The sequence below is a fragment of the Phyllobates terribilis genome, unplaced genomic scaffold (genome assembly GCF_046119375.1).
Source record: "Phyllobates terribilis strain yellow unplaced genomic scaffold, ASM4611937v1 Scaffold_9__5_contigs__length_417890890, whole genome shotgun sequence".
Classification (NCBI taxonomy): Eukaryota; Metazoa; Chordata; class Amphibia; order Anura; family Dendrobatidae; genus Phyllobates; species Phyllobates terribilis.
Genome location: NW_027362769.1, coordinates 188858774 through 188880401, shown reverse-complemented (window position 1 = coordinate 188880401; position 21628 = coordinate 188858774). Strand labels below are relative to the sequence as shown.

The following is a 21628-nucleotide window of genomic DNA, read 5'->3' as shown; positions in this document are numbered from 1 at the left end:
GGCTGATACTGTATATAGGGAGTTTTGAGGGGGCTCATACTGTTTGTAGAGGGCTATCTGGGGGCTTATGCTGTATGTGGGGGTTCATATTGTATGTAGGGTCTCATACTGTATATAGGGGATGTCAGCATACTTAATTGTGCTCAATATTAAGTCATACAATTGACGCGCCCCCTGGGCCGTGGGGTACCCGGAGCCGGGCCGGTAGACGCTGGGGATAGTAGTGTGCCTTCACGAACTGTGTCGCATACCGTGGTGAAGTTTTCCCGCCAATTGCCGCTGTTTCCCGCCATTGTCCGCCATTTTCGGGTCGCCGCGCGGGAAGAAGAGGGGCATAACCGCTGGAAGCGCGCGAAGCCCAAGCCCCGCCTCACGCACTGGCTTCCCCATGAGCGCGTTGCTGGACACTGGATCCCAGGTGACCACTATCCCCTACATTCTTTACCAGCGATACTGGACTGACTCAGACATTACCCGCCGTCCAGATGAACATTTAAGCATTTACGCCAGCAATGGTCAGCCCGTACCTCAAGTGGGGTATAAAGAAGTGACCATAAAGGTTGGCAAAGTGGAATTGCCGGCGCAAGGAATGATAATTGTTGACATTGATCGCCGAGAAAGTCATCCCATTATAACCTTAGGCACTAATGTCATTGAAAATTGTCTTTCAGAAATAATTGTCTTGTTACAGCAGGTTGCGGAGACCGCCAGTTCCAGCCAGCAGCGGGGTCTACAGAGAGAGATCAGAGCCCTGATGAAAAGACAACAGGTAGAACTGTCTGGTGGTGAGATTGGCAGTGTCAGGATGAGTGACCCATTCTCTAATGCCATGCCCCCAAGAAGTGAAATGTTGATATGGTGCCGGGCATCAATCGGTCTCAGGGGTAGAGATTACCAGGCCCTGGTAGAGCCCGTATACTCCGACAGTAGGCCCACCATCTTGACAGCCAGGGGGGTGGTTGATGTCCGCCATGGGAGAGTGCCAGTCCGCATCCTAAATATTGGGGAGAAAGAAGTCCATTTGCCCCGGTATGCCACCCTTGCCAAATTATTCACCGTCAGCAACAATTCTATAAAGACAAAAAACCAAGCAATGTGAACTGAGGTCTAAGATGGTACACATGCAAGAAATAGGAGCATGTTCACACTAGCAAAAAGATGCAAAACCTACAAAAGACAAAAAATATATCTCATACCCTACCATCATTATATATAAATGTAAAGCAAAGTTGCATATGAAATATAGGGTACTTAGTGAACTATTTTTGATCAAAAAGGTTTTTAATATAGACAGTGTAGGACCGTCCCAATTTAGGGTCACCTTGTCGCTGGTGGGACGGCTTGTATACTTTTTTTGATCAAAAATAGTTCACTAAGTACCCTATATTTCATATGCAACTTTGCTTCACATTTATATATAATGATGGTAGGGTATGAGATATATTTTTAATTCTATAAAGACAGTGGAACCCTTACCTCCATCCAAACCGGCGGAGGATAATGGCTCCAAGGGACAGATGGAGGACTGGTGTCAGAAGCTGCATGTGGGCACTGACTCCACCCCTCAGCACCAAAATCATGGAATATACCGGGTGGTCCAGGAGTATGAAAGGGTCTTCAGTAAACACCCGCTCGACTTCGGGCAGGTAAAGGGGGTTCAACACCATATCCCCACGGGAGACCATCCACCCATTAAAGAAAGGTACCGGCCTGTACCGCCAGCACACTACCAAAGTGCCAAAGGAATGCTACGAGAGATGAAGGAGGCTGGGGTGTTAAGAGATAGTTGTAGCCCCTGAGCAGCTCCATTAGTTCTCGTAAGGAAAAAAGATGGCACAATGAGAATGTGTGTAGACTACAGGCAAATTAACCGCATCACACACAAAGATGCATACCCACTACCCAGGATTGAGGAGTCACTGGCTGCATTAAAATCTGCTAATTATTTCTCTAATTTGGATCTTACTAGTGGGTATTGGCAGGTTCCTGTAGCAGAGGCGGATAAAGAAAAGACCGCGTTCACAACGCTGATGGGCCTCAGCGAGTTCAACTGCATGCCATTCGGGCTCTGCAACGCCCCAGGAACCTTCCAACGGTTGATGAAGTGCTGTCTAGGACATAAGAACTTCGAGACAGTCCTGCTGTACCTAGATGACGTCATAGTATACTCCAAGTCCTATGAAGACCACCTGAAGCACCTGGCAGAGGTGTTTGAAGCCCTAGCTGGTTTTGGCCTGAAGGTGAAGCCATCAAAATGCCACCTGTTGAAGCCCAAGGTACAGTACCTAGGTCATGCTGTAAGCGCTGAAGGTATAGCACCAGACCCTGACAAGGTCACAGTAATCAAGGACTGGCCAAGACCCTCCACTATTAAGGAAGTGCGGCAGTTCCTCGGGTTGGTGGGCTACTACCGAAGATTTATCCAAGGCTTCACCAAGATGGCGGCACCCATGCAGGACCTCCTAGTAGGCCAGTCCAGGAAGGCCAAAAACCCGAAGCCTCCATTTAAATGGGATAAGCCGGAAGACAAATCCTTCAGTAGGCTGAAGATGGCTCTCACAGGAGACGAGATCCTGGCCTACCCTGACTATGGCCAACCCTTTATACTTCATACAGACGCAAGCATCGTGGGGCTAGGAGCGGTGCTGTCCCAGATACAGCAAGGCGGAGAAAGAGTGATTGCCTATGCCAGCAGGAATCTCCGGCCCACAGAAAGGAACCACGAAAACTACAGCTCCTTCAAGTTGGAGTTCCTCGCCGTAGTCTGGGCTGTGACAGAACGTTTCAAGCACTATCTCGCCTCCTCCAAGTTTACAGTCTTCACGGATAATAACCCGCTGACGCACCTGGACACTGCGAAACTTGGTGCCCTGGAACAAAGATGGATGGCCTGACTGTCTAATTATGAGTTCACCATCAAGTACCAGGCTGGGTGCAAGAATGCAAACGCTGATGCGTTGTCCAGGATGCCTAACTTGCCAGATGGGGGAGAAGACCCGGAAGAACTGGAGGAGATAGAGATCCCCGCTTTCCACCATCATGGGGTAACTCAGTGCTCCCATTGTGTGAAGAACAGGTGCTCTGCCAACAGAGAGGCCACGTTCAATCCATTGCCCCACCATGAATGGGCTGAAACACAAGATAGTGACCCGGCTGTCTGCCTAGTCAAGGAGTTGCTGACACGAGCTGACTCGTACCCTGATCCAAATGCTTCAGAGGAGACCAAACAGTTGTGAAAGGAGAAGGGCAAGCTATTCATCTATGAAGGGAAGCTGTGTCGAAGAAGTATCAACTCCCGGACACATGAACTGGTCTGGCAGGTGATAGTCCCGAGGCGGGATGCGTCGATGGTCTTGGAAGCGTACCACGATGGAGCAGGACACTTTGGCTGGAAGAAGTTGGAAGTTCTGCTACGTGAACGGTTCTACTGGGCTGGCATGAGGAAAGCAATCGAGAGGTGGTGTCGAGAATGTGAACCATGCAACCTGAGGCGAAAAGACCGTGACAGCCAGAGGGCTCCCCTGCAGCCCATCATCACCAAGCAGCCACTCGAACTGGTAGCCCTGGACCATGTGAAGCTAGCTCCAAGCAGGTCAGGCTATGTCTACGCTCTCACCATCGTAGACCACTACTCCCGGTTCCTGGTAGTAGTGCCAGTAAAGGACCAGACGGCTCATACAGCAGCCAGAGCTTTCCAACAGCTCTTCTGTCGCCCACATGGTTACCCAGAACATGTGATAAATGACCAAGGTCCGGCCTTCGAAGCGGAGGTGTTCCAGGAATTCTGCAACCTGTACGGCTGCAAGAAAATCAGGACAACGCCGTATCACCCCCAAACCAACGGGTTGTGTGAGAAGATGAACCAGGTGGTGATAGACCTGCTGAAGACGTTGCCCCTTGAGGAACGCAGCCTGTGGCCAGAAAAGCTACCAGATCTGGTGGACCTATACAACCATATCCCAGTAAACTCCACTAACTGCACACCTGCTTGCCTGATGAGAGCAAGGCCTGGTAAGCTACCCATCGACCTGGACATGGGAGTCCTAACACCAGAGACTTCCTCACCGGATGCAGATTGGGATACCAAGCGGCAGCAACAATACCGCAAAGTGCAAGAGAGTGTTGAAAGGAGTCTGTCCCAAGCAAGACAAAGACAAGAGAAGACTTACAATCAACACGCACCTGCTGTTCCCCTGTCACCTGGAGAGCAAGTCCTTAAGAGAAAGAGGCGACTCCACAAACTAGATGACCAGTGGGAGGAAGAGCCATACACCATCCTACCCTCGAGTCATGATAACACCAAGGTGTGCCTCATTAGTAAGGATGGAGGAGAAACATCGGCAACAGTTTCAAGAGACCACTTGAAGAAATGTCCCGAGCAACTGCAACACCCTAAGGAAGACCAAGATAGCCCTCAACCCACGGAGGAAGTGGAAGAAATGGTCAGCACAGTACTCGGAGAATTTCCCCGGTCGTGGACACAAGTGAACAATGCAATTGTCGTGCCAGTCCTTACCTTTCTCCAACCAGCCCCTCAGGAAGCTGCAGAAGTCCCAGAAGAGTTGGAAGAACAATTGGCCCTGGAGGCAGAAGTTTCCTCATCAGCAGACGAGGAGAATCAACCCTCTGCTAATAGTGAACCTGTCGTACCCACGGTAAGCCAAAGGATCCGTAGGAAGCTGCCCAACCTACCAGTGTCACTTCAAAATACTAGTGATGCAGTTCACACTGAACCCACCACACCAGGGGTAGACACAAGGGACCAGGGTAGCGCAGTGACAGATAGTGCATTACGTAGATCTACCAGAAGTACAAGAGGTCAGCCCCCTGCCCGTTGGAGGATTTAGAAATTCAGAAATTTAAAGTATAAACGTATTTAAATGGATACTGTATATAGTTACCCGTAAAGGTATACAAGAGACTTAAAAATTTGAAAAGTTTGATATATGTGTGTTATGTTCCTGATCAGGAAACCCCTGCTTGCATCCAGACATGGCATTACCCCTTTTGAGGGAAGCAATACCACTGTGGCAGCCAGACCCTCTGAGGTGCCACACAATTAATGTAAAAAAATAATTATAATGAATATATTAATATTGAGCAGAATTAATTTCAGCCTATTGTTTCGGCCTCCACAACAGTCACGGTCTCTCATGTGGCCCCTTGAGAACATTAATCTCCCACCCCTGCTCTGTTTTGTATAGCGCTGTGTTATGCATCGTGCTGTACACAAAGGAAAAATTTGCTATCTGTCTTTTTCCGTGTACAGATCTGCAGCAGAGCACCTGTGCGTTACCCACATGACCTATCACATGATGTATCAAAGGGGATCATATGACATGTCACGTGATACATCAGGTACCAGGGGGAGGGGAGGGCCCACGCCTTCTAACCTGCCCGGGGCCCTGGCTACTCTTAATCCATTCCTGGCTCCTTCATTACCTTGCTCATGAACGGGGTTCCTTGGTCCGTTAGTATCTCCTTCGGCAGTCCGGTCCTGGCAAATATATGGAGAAGTTCCCGGGCGATGCTCCTACTCGACGAGTTCCTCAGTGGTACCGCTTTTGGGTACCGAGTCACATAGTCCATTACCACCAGGATGTATTGGTGGCCCCGGGCCGATTTGACTAAGGGCCCCACTAGGTCCATGGCTATCCTCTCATAAGGGATTTCTATCACAGGTAGTGGGATTAGAGGACTACGGAAGTGGGAGGTGGGCATGGTTATCTGGCAGGTGGGGCAGGACCTACAATAGTTCAGGATCTCCCGGTAACACCCTGGCCAATAGAACCTCCTCATTACCCTCTCCTGAGTTTTCTCGACCCCCAGGTGTCCCCCCAGAATATGTGAATGGGCCATGTCTAATACCCTCCGTCGGTATGGCCCTGGAACTAACAACTGCTCCACTATCTCACCACTCTTTCCCTTTAGTTTGGACACCCGATACAATAACTCCCCCTGCACTGCAAAGTGGGGGAACCTGGTGTCTGCCCCCGGCTCTCGAGCAACCCTGTTACAGACAGTAACCTGGTCAAATGCCCCCTTTAAGGTCAGGTCCCGAACTTGAGCAGTCCCAAAGTTCTCTCCGGACACTTCAAACTCAAGGAGGTCGGCCTCCTCGGTCACCATCTCGTCCTCATCGCCGGCAAGGACACACAATGGGAACTGATCCACTTGAGATTTCAATGGGGGTTCTTCCCTAGGGAGCTGGCTTTTGTCCACACGACTCAATGCGGTTCCCTTTTCTCACAAGTTCCAAAACAAAGAAAAATAACTCCCCAATATGACGGGATGTATCAGGTCCTTGAACACCCCGACCTCGTGGGACTGGGCACCACAGTCTGTTCTGACGGTCACTGTGGCCACAGGGTAGTGCTTGGCGTGCCCATGTATGCAACGAACGCCCACGGTTTTAGCAGGGACCAACTGGTGGGGAAGGGTAGCACTGATTAGGGTTACCAAACTCCCAGAGTCCAACCGTCCAAGCACACTCACTCTATAAATGGACATGGCACACGCTTGCGGCCCCTCACCAGGTTGACCGTCCACATTGCAGGCCCGATAAGCGTAATAGGAACAATGCTGACCTAGGCTGCAGTCCATTGGCTCAAGGAACATATGACACCGTGTGGCTACATGTCCAGGATTGTGACAACGCCAACAGACCACATCTTTAACAACAGTCTTTGCGGGACCCTCAGTGGAACTGGGACGACCCCCAGTTGTGGCTCTAGACCTCCTCTGTGCCGAACCCACCCCCCTTTGGGTATTCCAGTAAGGGGAAGTGACGATGTCCAGTTTCCCGTGGAATTTCTCGACAACCTGGTACCTCTCTACTAGACCTCCCAGGTTGTCCGCGTTCCAAGGATCACCCTGGGCAACTCAGGTCTGCACCGGCCTGGGAAAGGAGTGGATGAGTCTGTCCATCACCACACGCTCGACCATCTGGGCAGGAGTGGAAGACTCTGGCTGCAACCATTTTTGGACTAGATGTAACAAGTCAAACATCTGTGAGCGAGGGGGTTTCTCACCAGCATATGCCCAGTGGTGGACCCTTTGAGCTCTAACAGACATAGTCACTCCAGAGCGTGCCACTATCTCAGTCTTTAACATGGCATATTCCTGTGCATCCTGTAGGGCCACGTCATAATAAGCCTTTTGGGGTTCACCCGTTAAATAGGGGGCCAGCACCTCCGCCCACTGCTCCGGAGGCAGCTTTTCCCGCTCTGCTACCCTTTCGAACAGTCAAAAATGCCTCAACATCATCACGTGGGGTCATGTTTTCCATAGCTCAACTTACCGCCTTCCGGATGTAGAAGACATCACCTTAAGTTGGAGGAGGGGCGGTTTCTCTGCTGCGGACCTCCCCTGCTAGGAGTTCCATTTGCTGATGTTGGATCTGCTGCATGAGGAGTTTATTTGTCTCCTGCTGTACCTGCTGCTGCTCCCGGTGCAGGTGCTGCTGGCTGTGCTGCTGCTGCTCTCGTTGCTACTGTAGCTGCTCCCGTTGCTGCTGTAGCTGCTCCCAGTGCTGCTGCTGCTGCATGTACTGCTGGCTCTGCAGGTGCTGTTGGTGCTGCTGCTGTTGGCTTTGGACCAGGTGCTTGATTAGCTACTCCATGCTGCTGGACATCTCTTGCTGGCTGACGGCCTTTACCCAGGACATCCACCGTTCTCTGTGGCAGGTACACATGTTCCTGGAATCTTGCGCGCACTCTCACACCAACTGTGGTAAGACGACTCACTCGGCTGCTTCCAGAAGTAGACACAAGAACGTTTTTGTCTGCAAGCTTATTTACAACAGCATAAAGCACTGCAGGCTCAACAAAATAAACACAGCCTTGCTGGCATAACAGTAATACAAAAGATAAACGATAGCACAGTTCATATGTGTGCGGGATTCGCCCTCTTAAGTTGCAGCACACTTCAGCTCCTCCTGAGCTAAAGTTCCACAGTCTGGAGACTTCCTTCTCCAAACTCACAACACAGAAAAAAAAAACAGTGACTGAGCATTTAACTTGCCCAGCCAAACCCTGAGGTGGAGATATGGTGAATGACTTCCCACCCTTCTCAATGTCATTCACAAAAAAACACTCCCTTTTTAAAATGATGGTTTAACCCCCAACACATAACATGCTGGTGGAAATTTGTAGGTTTAGTTCACTGAACTTAGTAGCCGCAGTTAAACATATCTCCCCTCACATATATCCCAGGTGACTCTGCCACACAGGGGTCAAAAACGTTAAGCCTCATGCTTTGTCCCGGAGCTTCCCTGGTGGTGGTGACCATGAGAACCCTGCCCCGATTTTACAGAAGGGGGTAGTCATTTCGGCATTGTACCCTGAACTGGAGGGTGAGGTGTTGGAGGCTCACGGGGACGCCCCTACCTCCTGCCCTTGAGGGAGGTTATTTGTACCATCTAATCTGCGCCGCAAAGTAATTAGGCAACATCACAACTCTGTGTTGCTGGTCATCCAGGTGGTCAGGCAACTGCGGACCTCCTTTCTTGTCGTTTTTGGTGGCTGAGGTTACATCGGGATGTAATTAAACACGTAGCTGCTTGCAGTATTTGCGCGCGTTCTAAGGTTTCGCATACCCATCCGTCTGGTCCTCTTCTTCCACTACCTATCCCTAGTAGGCCATGGACACACTTGTCCATGTATTTTATTACTGACCTACCGGTATCTGCAGGCAAGACTGTAGTTCTGGTGGTTGTAGATAGGTTCAGTAAAATGGTTCACTTCGTCACATTTCCAGCACTTCCGAATGCCAAGACTCTTGCTCAGGTGTTCATAAATGAGATTGTGAAGCTTCACGGGGTTCCCTCCGATGTGGTGTCAGATCGGGGGACCCAGTTTGTTTCCAAGTTCTGGAAGGCATTCTGTTCTCGACTGGGGGTGCAGCTGTCCTTTTCCTCTGCCTTCCACCCTCAGTCGAATGGTCAGACCGAGCGGGTCAATCAGTATTTGGAGACCTACCTATGGTATTTCATCTCTGAAAATCAGGAGGATTGGGCATTCTACCTACCGCTGGCAGAATTTGCTATTAATAATCATGGTCAAGAATCCACTGGCAGGTCACCGTTCTTCGGTGCATACGGTTATTACCCACAGTTTGGTACCTTTAGTGGAGGAGGAACTTCAGGAGTTCCTGAGGAGGAACGGTTTGCTTCGTCGCTCTCCTCGGTATGGCATGGTGTTCTGAGTAATTTAAAGATCATGGGAGACAGGTATAAACGTATGGCTGACAGAAAACGCTTGCCAGGTCCGGACCTGAATGTGAATCACTTTGTGAGGTTGTCTACCAGGAATATCAAGTTGAAGGTTTCTTCCTGGAAGCTGGGACCTAGGTTTATTGGTCCCTATAAAATAACCGCCGTCATTAACTCAGCAGCGTTTCGTCTTGAGCTTCCTCAGGCCCTTAAGATCCACAATGTGTTTCACAGGTCTCTGCTCAAGAAATATGTATAACCTCTTGAGTCCTCTCCCCTACCACTGCCCCCAGTAATGGTTGATGGTGATTTCGAGGATTGTAGATTCTCATCTTCAGCATCGTTCCCTACAATACTTGGTGCACTGGAAGGGTTATGGTCCCGAGGAAAGGCTGTGGGTTTCAGCATCAGAGGTGAACGCTCCCAGGTTGGTTCGTTCAGTCCACACCTCTTATCCTGAGAAACCTGGTCCTGAGTGTCTGGAGGCTACTCGTAGAAGAGAGGGTACTGTCAGGGGTGTGTCAGAGGTGACAGACAGTCGCTCTGGAGCCGGCTGTAGAAGGTCATTGCGCTTGGCACTGCAGACGCCTTCTTGATTCCCTCATATCTGTAGCATAGGTATATCCTTCTTCCTTTAGGACCCAGCAGCGACCTCCACCTTCTGCTGCTGAATGACACACCCTTGCTGGGTAGTTAAATAGTTTCAGTTTCTCCAGAGAGTTGCCGGTGATACTTCTATGTATTTCAGTGTAGGTTTGGAGCACTAGCAGTCGGCTAGTTTCTTCTCTGGTGCCCTTGGAGGACCGTTGGCTTTATCTCTCTGGTGTCTGCTCAAGTTAAGTGTATCCCCTTTGTTTGTTTACCTTGTTGTATTTAGTTTGTAGTGGGGCTTGACTAGTGCTCACCTTGTCTCCTCCCTATCTAGGACCAAGCTCTGGGGACATCCAGGGCTTAGATTCCTGCTCGGTGATAGGTGTGGAACCTATATTTGGATGCTAGGGCAGGCAGGGTGATATTAGATCTGCCTAGGGGTCTCCACTCCCCCTTTCCCTAGTGTTTGGGCTTCCTCCCCCTCTTCCCTTCGTGTTGCACTTAGTCTTTCCCTCACCTTGCGTGACAGAGCATTGATGATCGAATCTATTATAGGTGGAGTATTAATGATCTAATCTATTATAGGTGGAGCATTGATGATCGGATCTATTATAGGTGGAGTATTGATGATCAGATCTATTATAGGTGGAGTATTGATGATCAGATCTATTATAGGGCGGAGTATTGATGATCGGATCTATTATAGGTGGAGTATTGATGATCAGATCTATTATAGGTGGAGTATTGATGATCAAATCTCTTATAGGTGGAGTATTGATGATCGGATCTATTATAGGGTGGAGTATTGATGATCGGATCTATTATAGGTGGAGTATTGATGATCAGATCTATTATAGGCGGAGTATTGATAATCAGATCTATTATAGGTGGAGTATTAATGATCTAATCTATTATAGGTGGAGTATTGATGGTCGGATCTATTAAAGGTGGAGTATTGATGATCAGATCTATTAAAGGTGGAGTATTGATGATCAGATCTATTATAGGTGGAGTATTGATGATCAGATCTATTATAGGCGGAGTATTGATGATCAGATCTATTATAGGTGGAGAATTAATGATCAGATCTATTATAGGTGGAGTATTGATGATCGGATCTATTATAGGCGGAGTATTGATGATCAGATCTATTATAGGCGGAGTATTGATGATCAGATCTATTATAGGTGGAGTATTGATGATCAGATCTATTATAAGTGGAGTATTGATGATCAGATCTATTATAGGTGGAGTATTAATAATCAGATCTATTATAGGCGGAGTATTGATGATCAGATCTATTTTAAGTGGAGTATTCATAATCAGATCTATTATAGGCGGAGTATTGATGATCAGATATATTGTAGGTGGAGTATTGATGATCGGATCTATTATAGGTGGAGTATTGATGATCGGATCTATTATAGGTGGAGTATTAATAATCAGATCTATTATAGGCAGAGTATTGATGATCAGATCTATTATAGGTGGAGTATTGATGATCAGATCTATTATAGGGCGGAGTATTGATAATCAGATCTATTATAGGTGGAGTATTAATGATCTAATCTATTATAGGTGGAGTATTAATGATCAGATCTATTATAGGCGGAGTATTGATGATAAGATCTATTATAGGTGGAGTATTGATGATCAGATCTATTATAGGGTGGAGTATTGATGATCAGATCTATTATAGGGTGGAGTATTGATGATCAGATCTATTATAGGTGGAGTATTGATGATCAGATCTATTATAGGTGGACTATTGATGATCAGATCTATTATAGGGTGGAGTATTGATGATCAGATCTATTATAGGTGGAGTATTGATGATCAGATCTATTATAGGTGGAGTATTGATGATCAGATCTATTATAGGTGGAGTATTGATGATCAGATCTATTATAGGGTGGAGTATTGATGATCAGATCTATTATAGGTGGAGTATTGATGATCAGATCTATTATAGGTGGAGTATTGATGATCAGATCTATTATAGGTGGACTATTGATGATCAGATCTATTATGGGGCGGAGTATTGATGATCGGATCTATTATAGGTGGAGTATTGATGATCGGATCTATTATAGGTGGAGTATTAATGATCAGATCTATTATAAGTGGCGTATTAATGATCAGATCTATTATAGGTGGATTATTGATGATCGGATTTATTATAGGGCGGAGTATTGATGATCGGATCTATTATAGGTGGAGTATTGATGATCGGATCTATTATAGGTGGAGTATTAATGATCAGATCTATTATAGGTGGAGTATTAATGATCAGATCTATTATAGGTGGAGTATTAATGATCAGATCTATTATAGGTGGATTATTGATGATCAGATCTATTAAAGGTGGAGTATTGATGATCGGATCTATTATAGGTGGAGTATTAATGATCAGATCTATTATAGGTGGAGTATTGATGATCAGATCTATTATAGGTGGATTATTGATGATCAGATCTATTAAAGGTGGAGTATTGATGATCAGATCTATTATAGGTGGATTATTGATGATCAGATCTATTAAAGGTGGAGTATTGATGATCAGATCTATTATAGGTGGAGTATTAATGATCAGATCTATTATAAGTGGAGTATTAATGATCAGATATATTATAGGTGGATTATTGATGATCAGATCTATTATAGGTGGAGTATTAATGATCAGATCTATTATAGGTGGAGTATTAATAATTAGATCTATTATAGGTGGATTATTAATGATCAGATCTATTAAAGGTGGAGTATTAATGATCAGATCTATTATAAGTGGAGTATTAATGATCAGATCTATTATAGGTGGATTATTGATGATAAGATCTATTATAGGTGGAGTATTAATGATCAGATCTATTATAGGCGGAGTATTAATGATCAGATCTATTATAGGTAGATTATTGATGATCAGATCTATTAAAGGTGGAGTATTAATGATCAGATCTATTATAAGTGGAGTATTAATGATCAGATCTATTATAGGTGGATTATTGATGATAAGATCTATTATAGGTGGAGTATTAATGATCAGATCTATTATAGGCGGAGTATTAATGATCAGATCTATTATAGGCGCAGTATTAATGATCAGATCTATTATAGGCGGAGTATTGATGATCGGATCTATTATAGGCGGAGTATTAATGATCAGATCTATTATAGGGTGGAGTATTGATGATCAGATATATTATAGGTGGATTATTGATGATGAGATCTATTATAGGGCGGAGTATTGATGATCGAATCTATTATAGGTGGAGTATTGATGATCAGATCTATTATAGGGTGCAGTATTGATGATCAGATCTATTATAGGTGGATTATTGATGATGAGATCTATTATAGGGCGGAGTATTGATGATCAGATCTATTATAGGTGGAGTATTAATGATCAGATCTATTATAGGTGGAGTATTAATAATTAGATCTATTATAGGTGGATTATTAATGATCAGATCTATTAAAGGTGGACTATTGATGATCAGATCTATTATGGGTGGAGTATTAATGATCAGATCTATTATAGGTAGATTATTGATGATCAGATCTATTAAAGGTGGAGTATTAATGATCAGATCTATTATAAGTGGAGTATTAATGATCAGATCTATTATAGGTGGATTATTGATGATCAGATCTATTATAGGTGGAGTATTAATGATCAGATCTATTATAGGCGGAGTATTAATGATCAGATCTATTATAGGCGCAGTATTAATGATCAGATCTATTATAGGCGGAGTATTGATGATCGGATCTATTATAGAGCGGAGTATTGATGATCGAATCTATTATAGGTGGAGTATTGATGATCAGATCTATTATAGGTGGAGTATTGAAGATCAGATCTATTATAGGTGGAGTATTGATGATCAGATCTATTATAGGTGGCGTATTGAGGATCAGATCTATTATAGGTGGAGTATTGATGATCAGATCTATTATAGGTGGAGTATTGATGATCAGATCTATTATAGGTGGATTATTGATGATCAGATCTATTATAGGGCGGAGTATTGATGATCAGATCTATTATAAGTGGAGTATTAATGATCAGATATATTATAGGTGGATTATTGATGATCAGATCTATTATAGGTGGAGTATTAATGATCAGATCTATTATAGGTGGAGTATTAATAATTAGATCTATTATGGGTGGATTATTAATGATCAGATCTATTAAAGGTGGACTATTGATGATCAGATCTATTATAGGTGGAGTATTAATGATCAGATCTATTATAGGTAGATTATTGATGATCAGATCTATTAAAGGTGGAGTATTAATGATCAGATCTATTATAAGTGGAGTATTAATGATCAGATCTATTATAGGTGGATTATTGATGATAAGATCTATTATAGGTGGAGTATTAATGATCAGATCTATTATAGGCGGAGTATTAATGATCAGATCTATTATAGGCGCAGTATTAATGATCAGATCTATTATAGGCGGAGTATTGATGATCGAATCTATTATAGGCGGAGTATTAATGATCAGATCTATTATAGGGCGGAGTATTGATGATCGAATCTATTATAGGTGAAGTATTGATGATCAGATCTATTATAGGGTGCAGTATTGATGATCAGATCTATTATAGGTGGATTATTGATGATCAGATCTATTATAGGGCGGAGTATTGATGATCAGATCTATTATAGGTGGAGTATTAATGATCAGATCTATTATAGGTGGAGTATTAATAATTTGATCTATTATAGGTGGATTATTAATGATCAGATCTATTAAAGGTGGACTATTGATGATCAGATCTATTATAGGTGGAGTATTAATGATCAGATCTATTATGGGTAGATTATTGATGATCAGATCTATTAAAGGTGGAGTATTAATGATCAGATCTATTATAAGTGGAGTATTAATGATCAGATCTATTATAGGCGCAGTATTAATGATCAGATCTATTATAGGCGGAGTATTGATGATCGGATCTATTATAGAGCGGAGTATTGATGATCGAATCTATTATAGGTGGAGTATTGATGATCAGATCTATTATAGGGTGCAGTATTGATGATCAGATCTATTATAGGTGGAGTATTGAAGATCAGATCTATTATAGGTGGAGTATTGATGATCAGATCTATTATAGGTGGAGTATTGATGATCAGATCTATTATAGGTGGCGTATTGAGGATCAGATCTATTATAGGTGGAGTATTGATGATCAGATCTATTATATGTGGAGTATTGATGATCAGATCTATTATAGGTGGATTATTGATGATCAGATCTATTATAGGGCGGAGTATTGATGATCAGATCTATTATAGGTGGAGTATTAATGATCAGATCTATAATAGGGCGGAGTATTGATTATCAGATCTATTATAGGGCGGAGTATTAATAATCAGATCTATTATAGGTGGAGTATTGATGATCAGATCTATTATAGGTGGAGTATTGATGATCAGATCTATTATAGGTGGAGTATTAATGATCAGATCTATTATAGGTGGATTATTGATGATCAGATCTATTATAGGTGGAGTATTGATGATCAGATCTATTATAGGTGGAGTATTAATGATCAGATCTATTATAGGTGGATTATTGATGATCAGATCTATTATAGGTGGAGTATTGATGATCAGATCTATTATAGGTGGAGTATTGATGATCAGATATATTATAGGTGGAGTATTAATAATCAGATCTATTATAGGTGGATTATTGATGATCCGATCTATTATAGGGCGCAGTATTGATGATCCGATCTATTATAGGTGGAGTATTGATGATCAGATCTATTATAGGTGGAGTATTAATGATCAGATCTATTATAGGTGGATTATTGATGATCAGATCTATTATAGGTGGAGTATTGATGATCAGATCTATTATAGGTGGAGTATTAATGATCAGATCTATTATAGGTGGATTATTGATGATCAGATCTATTATAGGTGGAGTATTGATGATCAGATCTATTATAGGTGGAGTATTGATGATCAGATATATTATAGGTGGAGTATTAATAATCAGATCTATTATAGGTGGATTATTGATGATCCGATCTATTATAGGGCGCAGTATTGATGATCCCATCTATTATAGGTGGAGTATTGATGATCAGATCTATTATAGGTGGAGTATTGATGATCAGATCTATTAAAGGTGGAGTATTGATGATTAGATCTATTATAAGGTGCAGTATTGATGATCAGATCTATTATAGGGTGGAGTATTGATGATCAGATCTATTATAGGTGGAGTATTGATGATTAGATCTATTATAGGTGGAGTATTGATGATCAGATCTATTATAGGTGGAGTATTGATGATTAGATCTATTATAGGGCAGAGTATTGATGATCAGATCTATTATAGGTGGAGTATTGATGATTAGATCTATTATAGGTGGATTATTGATGATCATATCTATTATAGGTGGAGTATTGATAATCAGATCTATTATAGGTGGAGTATTGAGGATCAGATATATTATAGGTGGAGTATTGATGATCAGATCTATTATAGGGCAGAGTATTGATGATCAGATCTATTATAGGTGGAGTATTAATAATCAGATCTATTATAGGTGGATTATTGATGATCAGATCTATTATAGGGCAGAGTATTGAGGATCAGATCTATTATAGGCGGAGTATTGAGGATCAGATCTATTATAGGTGGAGTATTGATGATCAGATCTATTATAGGCGGAGTATTAATAATCAGATCTATTATAGGTGGAATATTGATGATAAGATCTATTATAGGTGGAGTATTGATGATCAGATCTATTATAGGTGGAGTATTAATGATCAGATCTATTATAGGTGGATTATTGATGATTAGATCTATTATAGGTGGAGTATTAATGATCAGATCTATTATAGGCGGAGTATTGATGATTAGATCTATTATAGGTGGATTATTGATGATCAGATCTATTATAGGTGGAGTATTGATGATTAGATCTATTATAGGTGGATTATTGATGATCAGATCTATTATAGGTGGAGAATTGATGATCAGATCTATTATAGGGCGGAGTATTGATGATCAGATCTATTATAGGTGGAGTATTGATGATCAGATCTATTATAGGTGGAGTATTAATGATCAGATCTATTATAGGTGGATTATTGATGATCAGATCTATTATAGGTGGAGTATTGATGATTAGATCTATTATAGGTGGATTATTGATGATCAGATCTATTATAGGTGGAGAATTGATGATCAGATCTATTATAGGGCGGAGTATTGATGATCAGATCTATTATAGGTGGAGTATTGATGATCAGATCTATTATAGGTGGAGTATTAATGATCAGATCTATTATAGGTGGAGTATTGATGATTAGATCTATTATAGGTGGATTATTGATGATCAGATCTATTATAGGTGGATAATTGATGATCAGATCTATTATAGGGCGGAGTATTGATGATCAGATCTATTATAGGTGGAGTATTGATGATCAGATCTATTATAGGTGGAGTATTGATGATCAGATCTATTATAGGTGGATTATTGATGATCAGATCTATTATAGGGCGGAGTATTGATGATCAGATCTATTATAAGTGGAGTATTAATGATCAGATCTATTATAGGTGGAGTATTGATGATTAGATCTATTATAGGTGGAGTATTGATGATCAGATCTATTATAGGTGGAGTATTGATGATCGAATATATTATAGGGCGGAGTATTGATGATTAGATCTATTATAAGGTGCAGTATTGATGATCAGATCTATTATAGAGTGGAGTATTGATGATCGAATCTATTATAGGTGCAGTATTGATGATCGAATCTATTATAGGGTGGAGTATTGGTGATTGGATCTGTAGTACTCAGCTGCCTGCAGTTCTCCTTTTCTCCAGCAGATGTCGCCGCAGTGCAGGTTTCCCCGTCCCGGCGCTGTGCTCGCACCTGCCGCTCTTCTCCGCGCTATCGCTGGTTGTGTATTCACATTGTCCCGACTGCAGCCGCAGGGAATGAACAGTCACTGACACCCGGAGCTGTCACCAAGGCAACCGCGCGGAGAAATAGATCCGTGTGCAGCCCGCAGGGGGGCGGAGCTCAGAGCAGGGTCACAGCTCGTCAGGGAGAAAGATGAAGTGTGAGCTCCGTGTACAAGGTGAGTGCGAAGCTGAGACGTGGAGCCAAGAGCACGGACTGCCCCTATAGACGGAGCCCCCCCAATACACGGACTGCCCCTATAGACGGAGCCCCCCCAATACACGGACTGCCCCTATAGACTGAACCCCCTGATACCCGGACTGCCCCCAGATGCCCCCCTCGGTCTGCGCCTCCTGCCCCCAGATGCCCCCTCGGTCTGCGCCTCCTGCCCCCAGATGCCCCCCTCGGTCTGCGCCTCCTGCCCCCAGATGCCCCCCTCGGTCTGCGCCTCCTGCCCCCAGATGCCCCCTCGGTCTGCGCCTCCTGCCTCCAGATGCCCCCCTCGGTCTGCACCTCCTGCCCCCAGATGCCCCCTCGGTATGCGTCTCCTGCCCCCAGATGCCCCCTCGGTATGCGTCTCCTGCCCCCAGATGCCCCCCTCGGACTGCGCCTCCTGCCCCCAGATGTCCCCTCTTTCTCGGTGTTCGCCTCCTGCCCCCCAGATGCCCCCTCGGACTGCGCCTCCTGCCCCCAGATGTCCCCTCTTTCTCGGTGTTCGCCTCCTGCCCCCCAGATGCCCCCCCGGTCTGCGCCTCCTGCCCCCCAGATGCCCCCCCGGTCTGCGCCTCCTGCCCCCCAGATGCCCACCTCGGTCTGCGCCTCCTGCCCCCAGATGCCCACCTCGGTCTGCGCCTCCTGCCCCCAGATGCCCCCCTCGGTCTGCACCTCCTGCCCCCAGATGCCCTCCTCGGTCTGCGCCTCCTGCCCCCAGATGTCCCCTCTTTCTCGGTCTGCGCCTCCTGCCCCCCAGATGCCCCCTCGGTCTGCGCCTCCTGCCCCCCAGATGCCCCCTCAGTCTGCGCCTCCTGCCCACAGATGTCCCCTCTTTCTCGGTGTTCGCCTCCTGCCCCCCAGATGCCCCCTCGGTCTGCGCCTCCTGCCCCCCAGATGCCCCCTCGGTCTGCGCCTCCTGCCCCCCAGATGCCCCCTCGGTCTGCGCCTCCTGCCCCCCAGATGCCCCCTCGGTCTGCGCCTCCTGCCCACAGATGTCCCCTCTTTCTCGGTGTTCGCCTCCTGCCCCCCAGATGCCCCCTCGGTCTCCGTCTCCTGCCCACAGATGTCCCCTCTTTCTCGGTGTTCGCCTCCTGCCCCCCCAGATGCCCCCTCGGTCTGCGCCTCCTGCCCCCCAGATGCCCCCTCGGTCTGCGCCTCCTGCCCACAGATGTCCCCTCTTTCTCGGTGTTTGCCTCCTGCCCCCCAGATGCCCCCTCGGTCTGCGCCTCCTGCCCCCCAGATGCCCCCTCGGTCTGCGCCTCCTGCCCCCCAGATGCCCCCTCGGTCTGCGCCTCCTGCCCCCCAGATGCCCCCTCGGTCTGCGCCTCCTGCCCCCCAGATGCCCCCTCGGTCTGCTCCTCCTGCCCACAGATGTCCCCTCTTTCTCGGTGTTCGCCTCCTGCCCCCCAGATGCCCCCTCGGTCTGCGTCTCCTGCCCCCCAGATGTCCCCTCCTTCTCGGTCTGCAGCCTCACATGCAGGAGTGTCCCGGGATTTCCTCGGAGCTGGCAGCGGCCCCTAGTAGTGGGATGTAGGGGGGCTTGTCAGCCACGTTTATACCCTTCGTCTGCTCCCGGGTGGATGAGAAGAGGAGGTGCAGGGACTGATCGCTCAGGTACACGGGGGCTCGGGGGGCTCACACTGCTGATAACTGGAGGTCGTGCAATATATTTTAGGGGCATAAAAGAAGGGGTAACTACTCTCCAGATAGTGGGGGCTGAATAGAAATTCCTCTGGCTTCTTTGGTGCATAGCCATTCTTCCTGACTGTTTCCTTGGTGCTTTTATATGTTCCATCTGTTTTCTTAGTATATATATATATTTTCCTCCTTGCTGTTTTCTTCCTTTACATTTTATCCTCCTGAATTTTTCCTTGTTACACAGATGTTCCCCCTGACTGTTTCCTTGGTACTTACAGTGGTGGACAAAAGTATTGGCACCCCTGCAATTCTGTCAGATAATACTCTGTTTCTTCCTGAAAATGATTGCAATCACAAATTCTTTGGTCTTATTCTCTTCATTTAATTTGTCTTCAATGAAAAAACATAAAAAGAATTGTCCTAAAGCCAAATTGGATATAATTCCACACCAAACCTAAAAAAGGGGGTGGACAAAAGTATTGGCACTGTTTGAAAAATCCTGTGATGCTTCTGTAATTGGTGTAATTAACAGCACCTGTAACTTACCTGTGGCACCTAACAGGTGTTGGCAATAACTAAATCACACTTGCAGCCAGTTAACATGGATTAAAGTTGACTCAACCTCTGTCCTGTGTCCTTGTGTGACCACATTGAGCATGGAGAAAAGAAAGAAGACCAAAGAGCTGTCTGAGGACTTGAGAAACCAAATTGTGAGGAAGCATGAGCAATCTCAAGGCTACAAGTCCATCTCCAAAGACCTGAATGTTCCTGTGTCTTCCGTGCGCAGTGTCAGTGTAAAGCCCATGGCACTGTGGCTAACCTCCCTAGATGTGGACGGAAAAGAAAAACTGACGAGAGATTTCAACGCAAGATTGAAACAAGTTCAAGCTGCCCTGCAGTCCGAGGGTGCGACAGTGTCAACCCGTACTATCCGTCGGCGTCTGAATGAAAAGGGACTGTATGGTAGGACACCCAGGAAGACCCCACTTCTTACTCCGAGACATAAAAAAGCCAGGCTGGAGTTTACCAAAACTTACCTGAGAAAGCCTAAAACGTTTTGGAACAATGTTCTCTGGTCAGATGAGACAAAAGTAGATGGGAAAAAGCATCAACATACAGTGTACAGGAAAAAAAGAGGCATTCAAAGAAAAGAACACCGTCCCTACAGTCAAACATGGTGGAGGTTCCCTGATGTTTTGGGGTTGCTTTGCTGCCTCTGGCACTGGACTGCTTGACCGTGCACATGGCATTATGAAGTCTGAAGACTACCAACAAATGTTGCAGCATAATGTAGGGCCCAGTGTGAGAAAGCTGGGTCTCCCTCAGAGGTCATGGGTCTTCCAGCAGGACAATGACCCAAAACACACTTCCAAAAGCACTATAAAATGGTTTAAGAGAAAGCACTGGAGACTTCTAAGGTGGCCAGGAATGAGTCCAGACCTGAATCCCATAGAACACCTGTGGAGAGATCTCAAAATGGCAGTTTGGAGAAGGCGCCCTTCAAATATCAGGGACCTGGAGCAGTTTACCAAAGAAGAATGGTCTACAATTCCAGCAGAGCATTGTAAGAAACTCATTGATGGTTACCGGAAGCGGCTGTTCGCAGTTATTTTGGCTAAAGGTTGTGCAACCAAGTATTAGGCTGAGGGTGCCAATACTTTTGTCCGGCCCATTTTTGGAGTTTTGTGTGAAATGATCAATAATTTGATTTTTGCTTCATTCTCTTTTGTGTTCTTTCCTTGCAAGCAAATTAAATGAAGAGAATAAGACCAAAGAATTTGTGATTGCAAGAAACTGAGTATTATCTGACAGAATTGCAGGGGTGCCAATACTTTTGGCCACCACTGTAGATATTCTTTCTGTTTCCTCGGTGCACGGCTGTATCTCCTGACTATTTCCTTTCTGCACGCTATTCCTCCTGACTGTTTCCTTGCTGAACAGCTGTTCCTTCTGTTTCCTTTGCTGCACGGATATTCCTCCTGACTGTTTCCTTTGCTGCACGGATATTCCTCC

General features: G+C 45.1%; 1 protein-coding gene across 6 annotated transcripts in view; it reads left to right on the top strand.

Annotated features, from left to right (window-relative positions):
• Positions 1-17767: 17767 nt before the first annotated feature.
• Positions 17768-21628, top strand: part of MYLK (myosin light chain kinase) — a 471929-nt gene continuing 468068 nt past the window's right edge. For 5 of the 6 annotated variants that reach the window (XM_073647527.1, XM_073647531.1, XM_073647528.1 and 2 more), the window contains exon 1: positions 17903-17942. In XM_073647527.1, coding sequence (XP_073503628.1) covers positions 17918-17942 — 25 coding nt within the window. In that variant the 5' untranslated portion in view covers positions 17903-17917. Of the gene's footprint in view, positions 17943-21628 lie in introns of all 6 variants that reach the window. The other variant, XM_073647529.1, reaches the window with a different exon arrangement.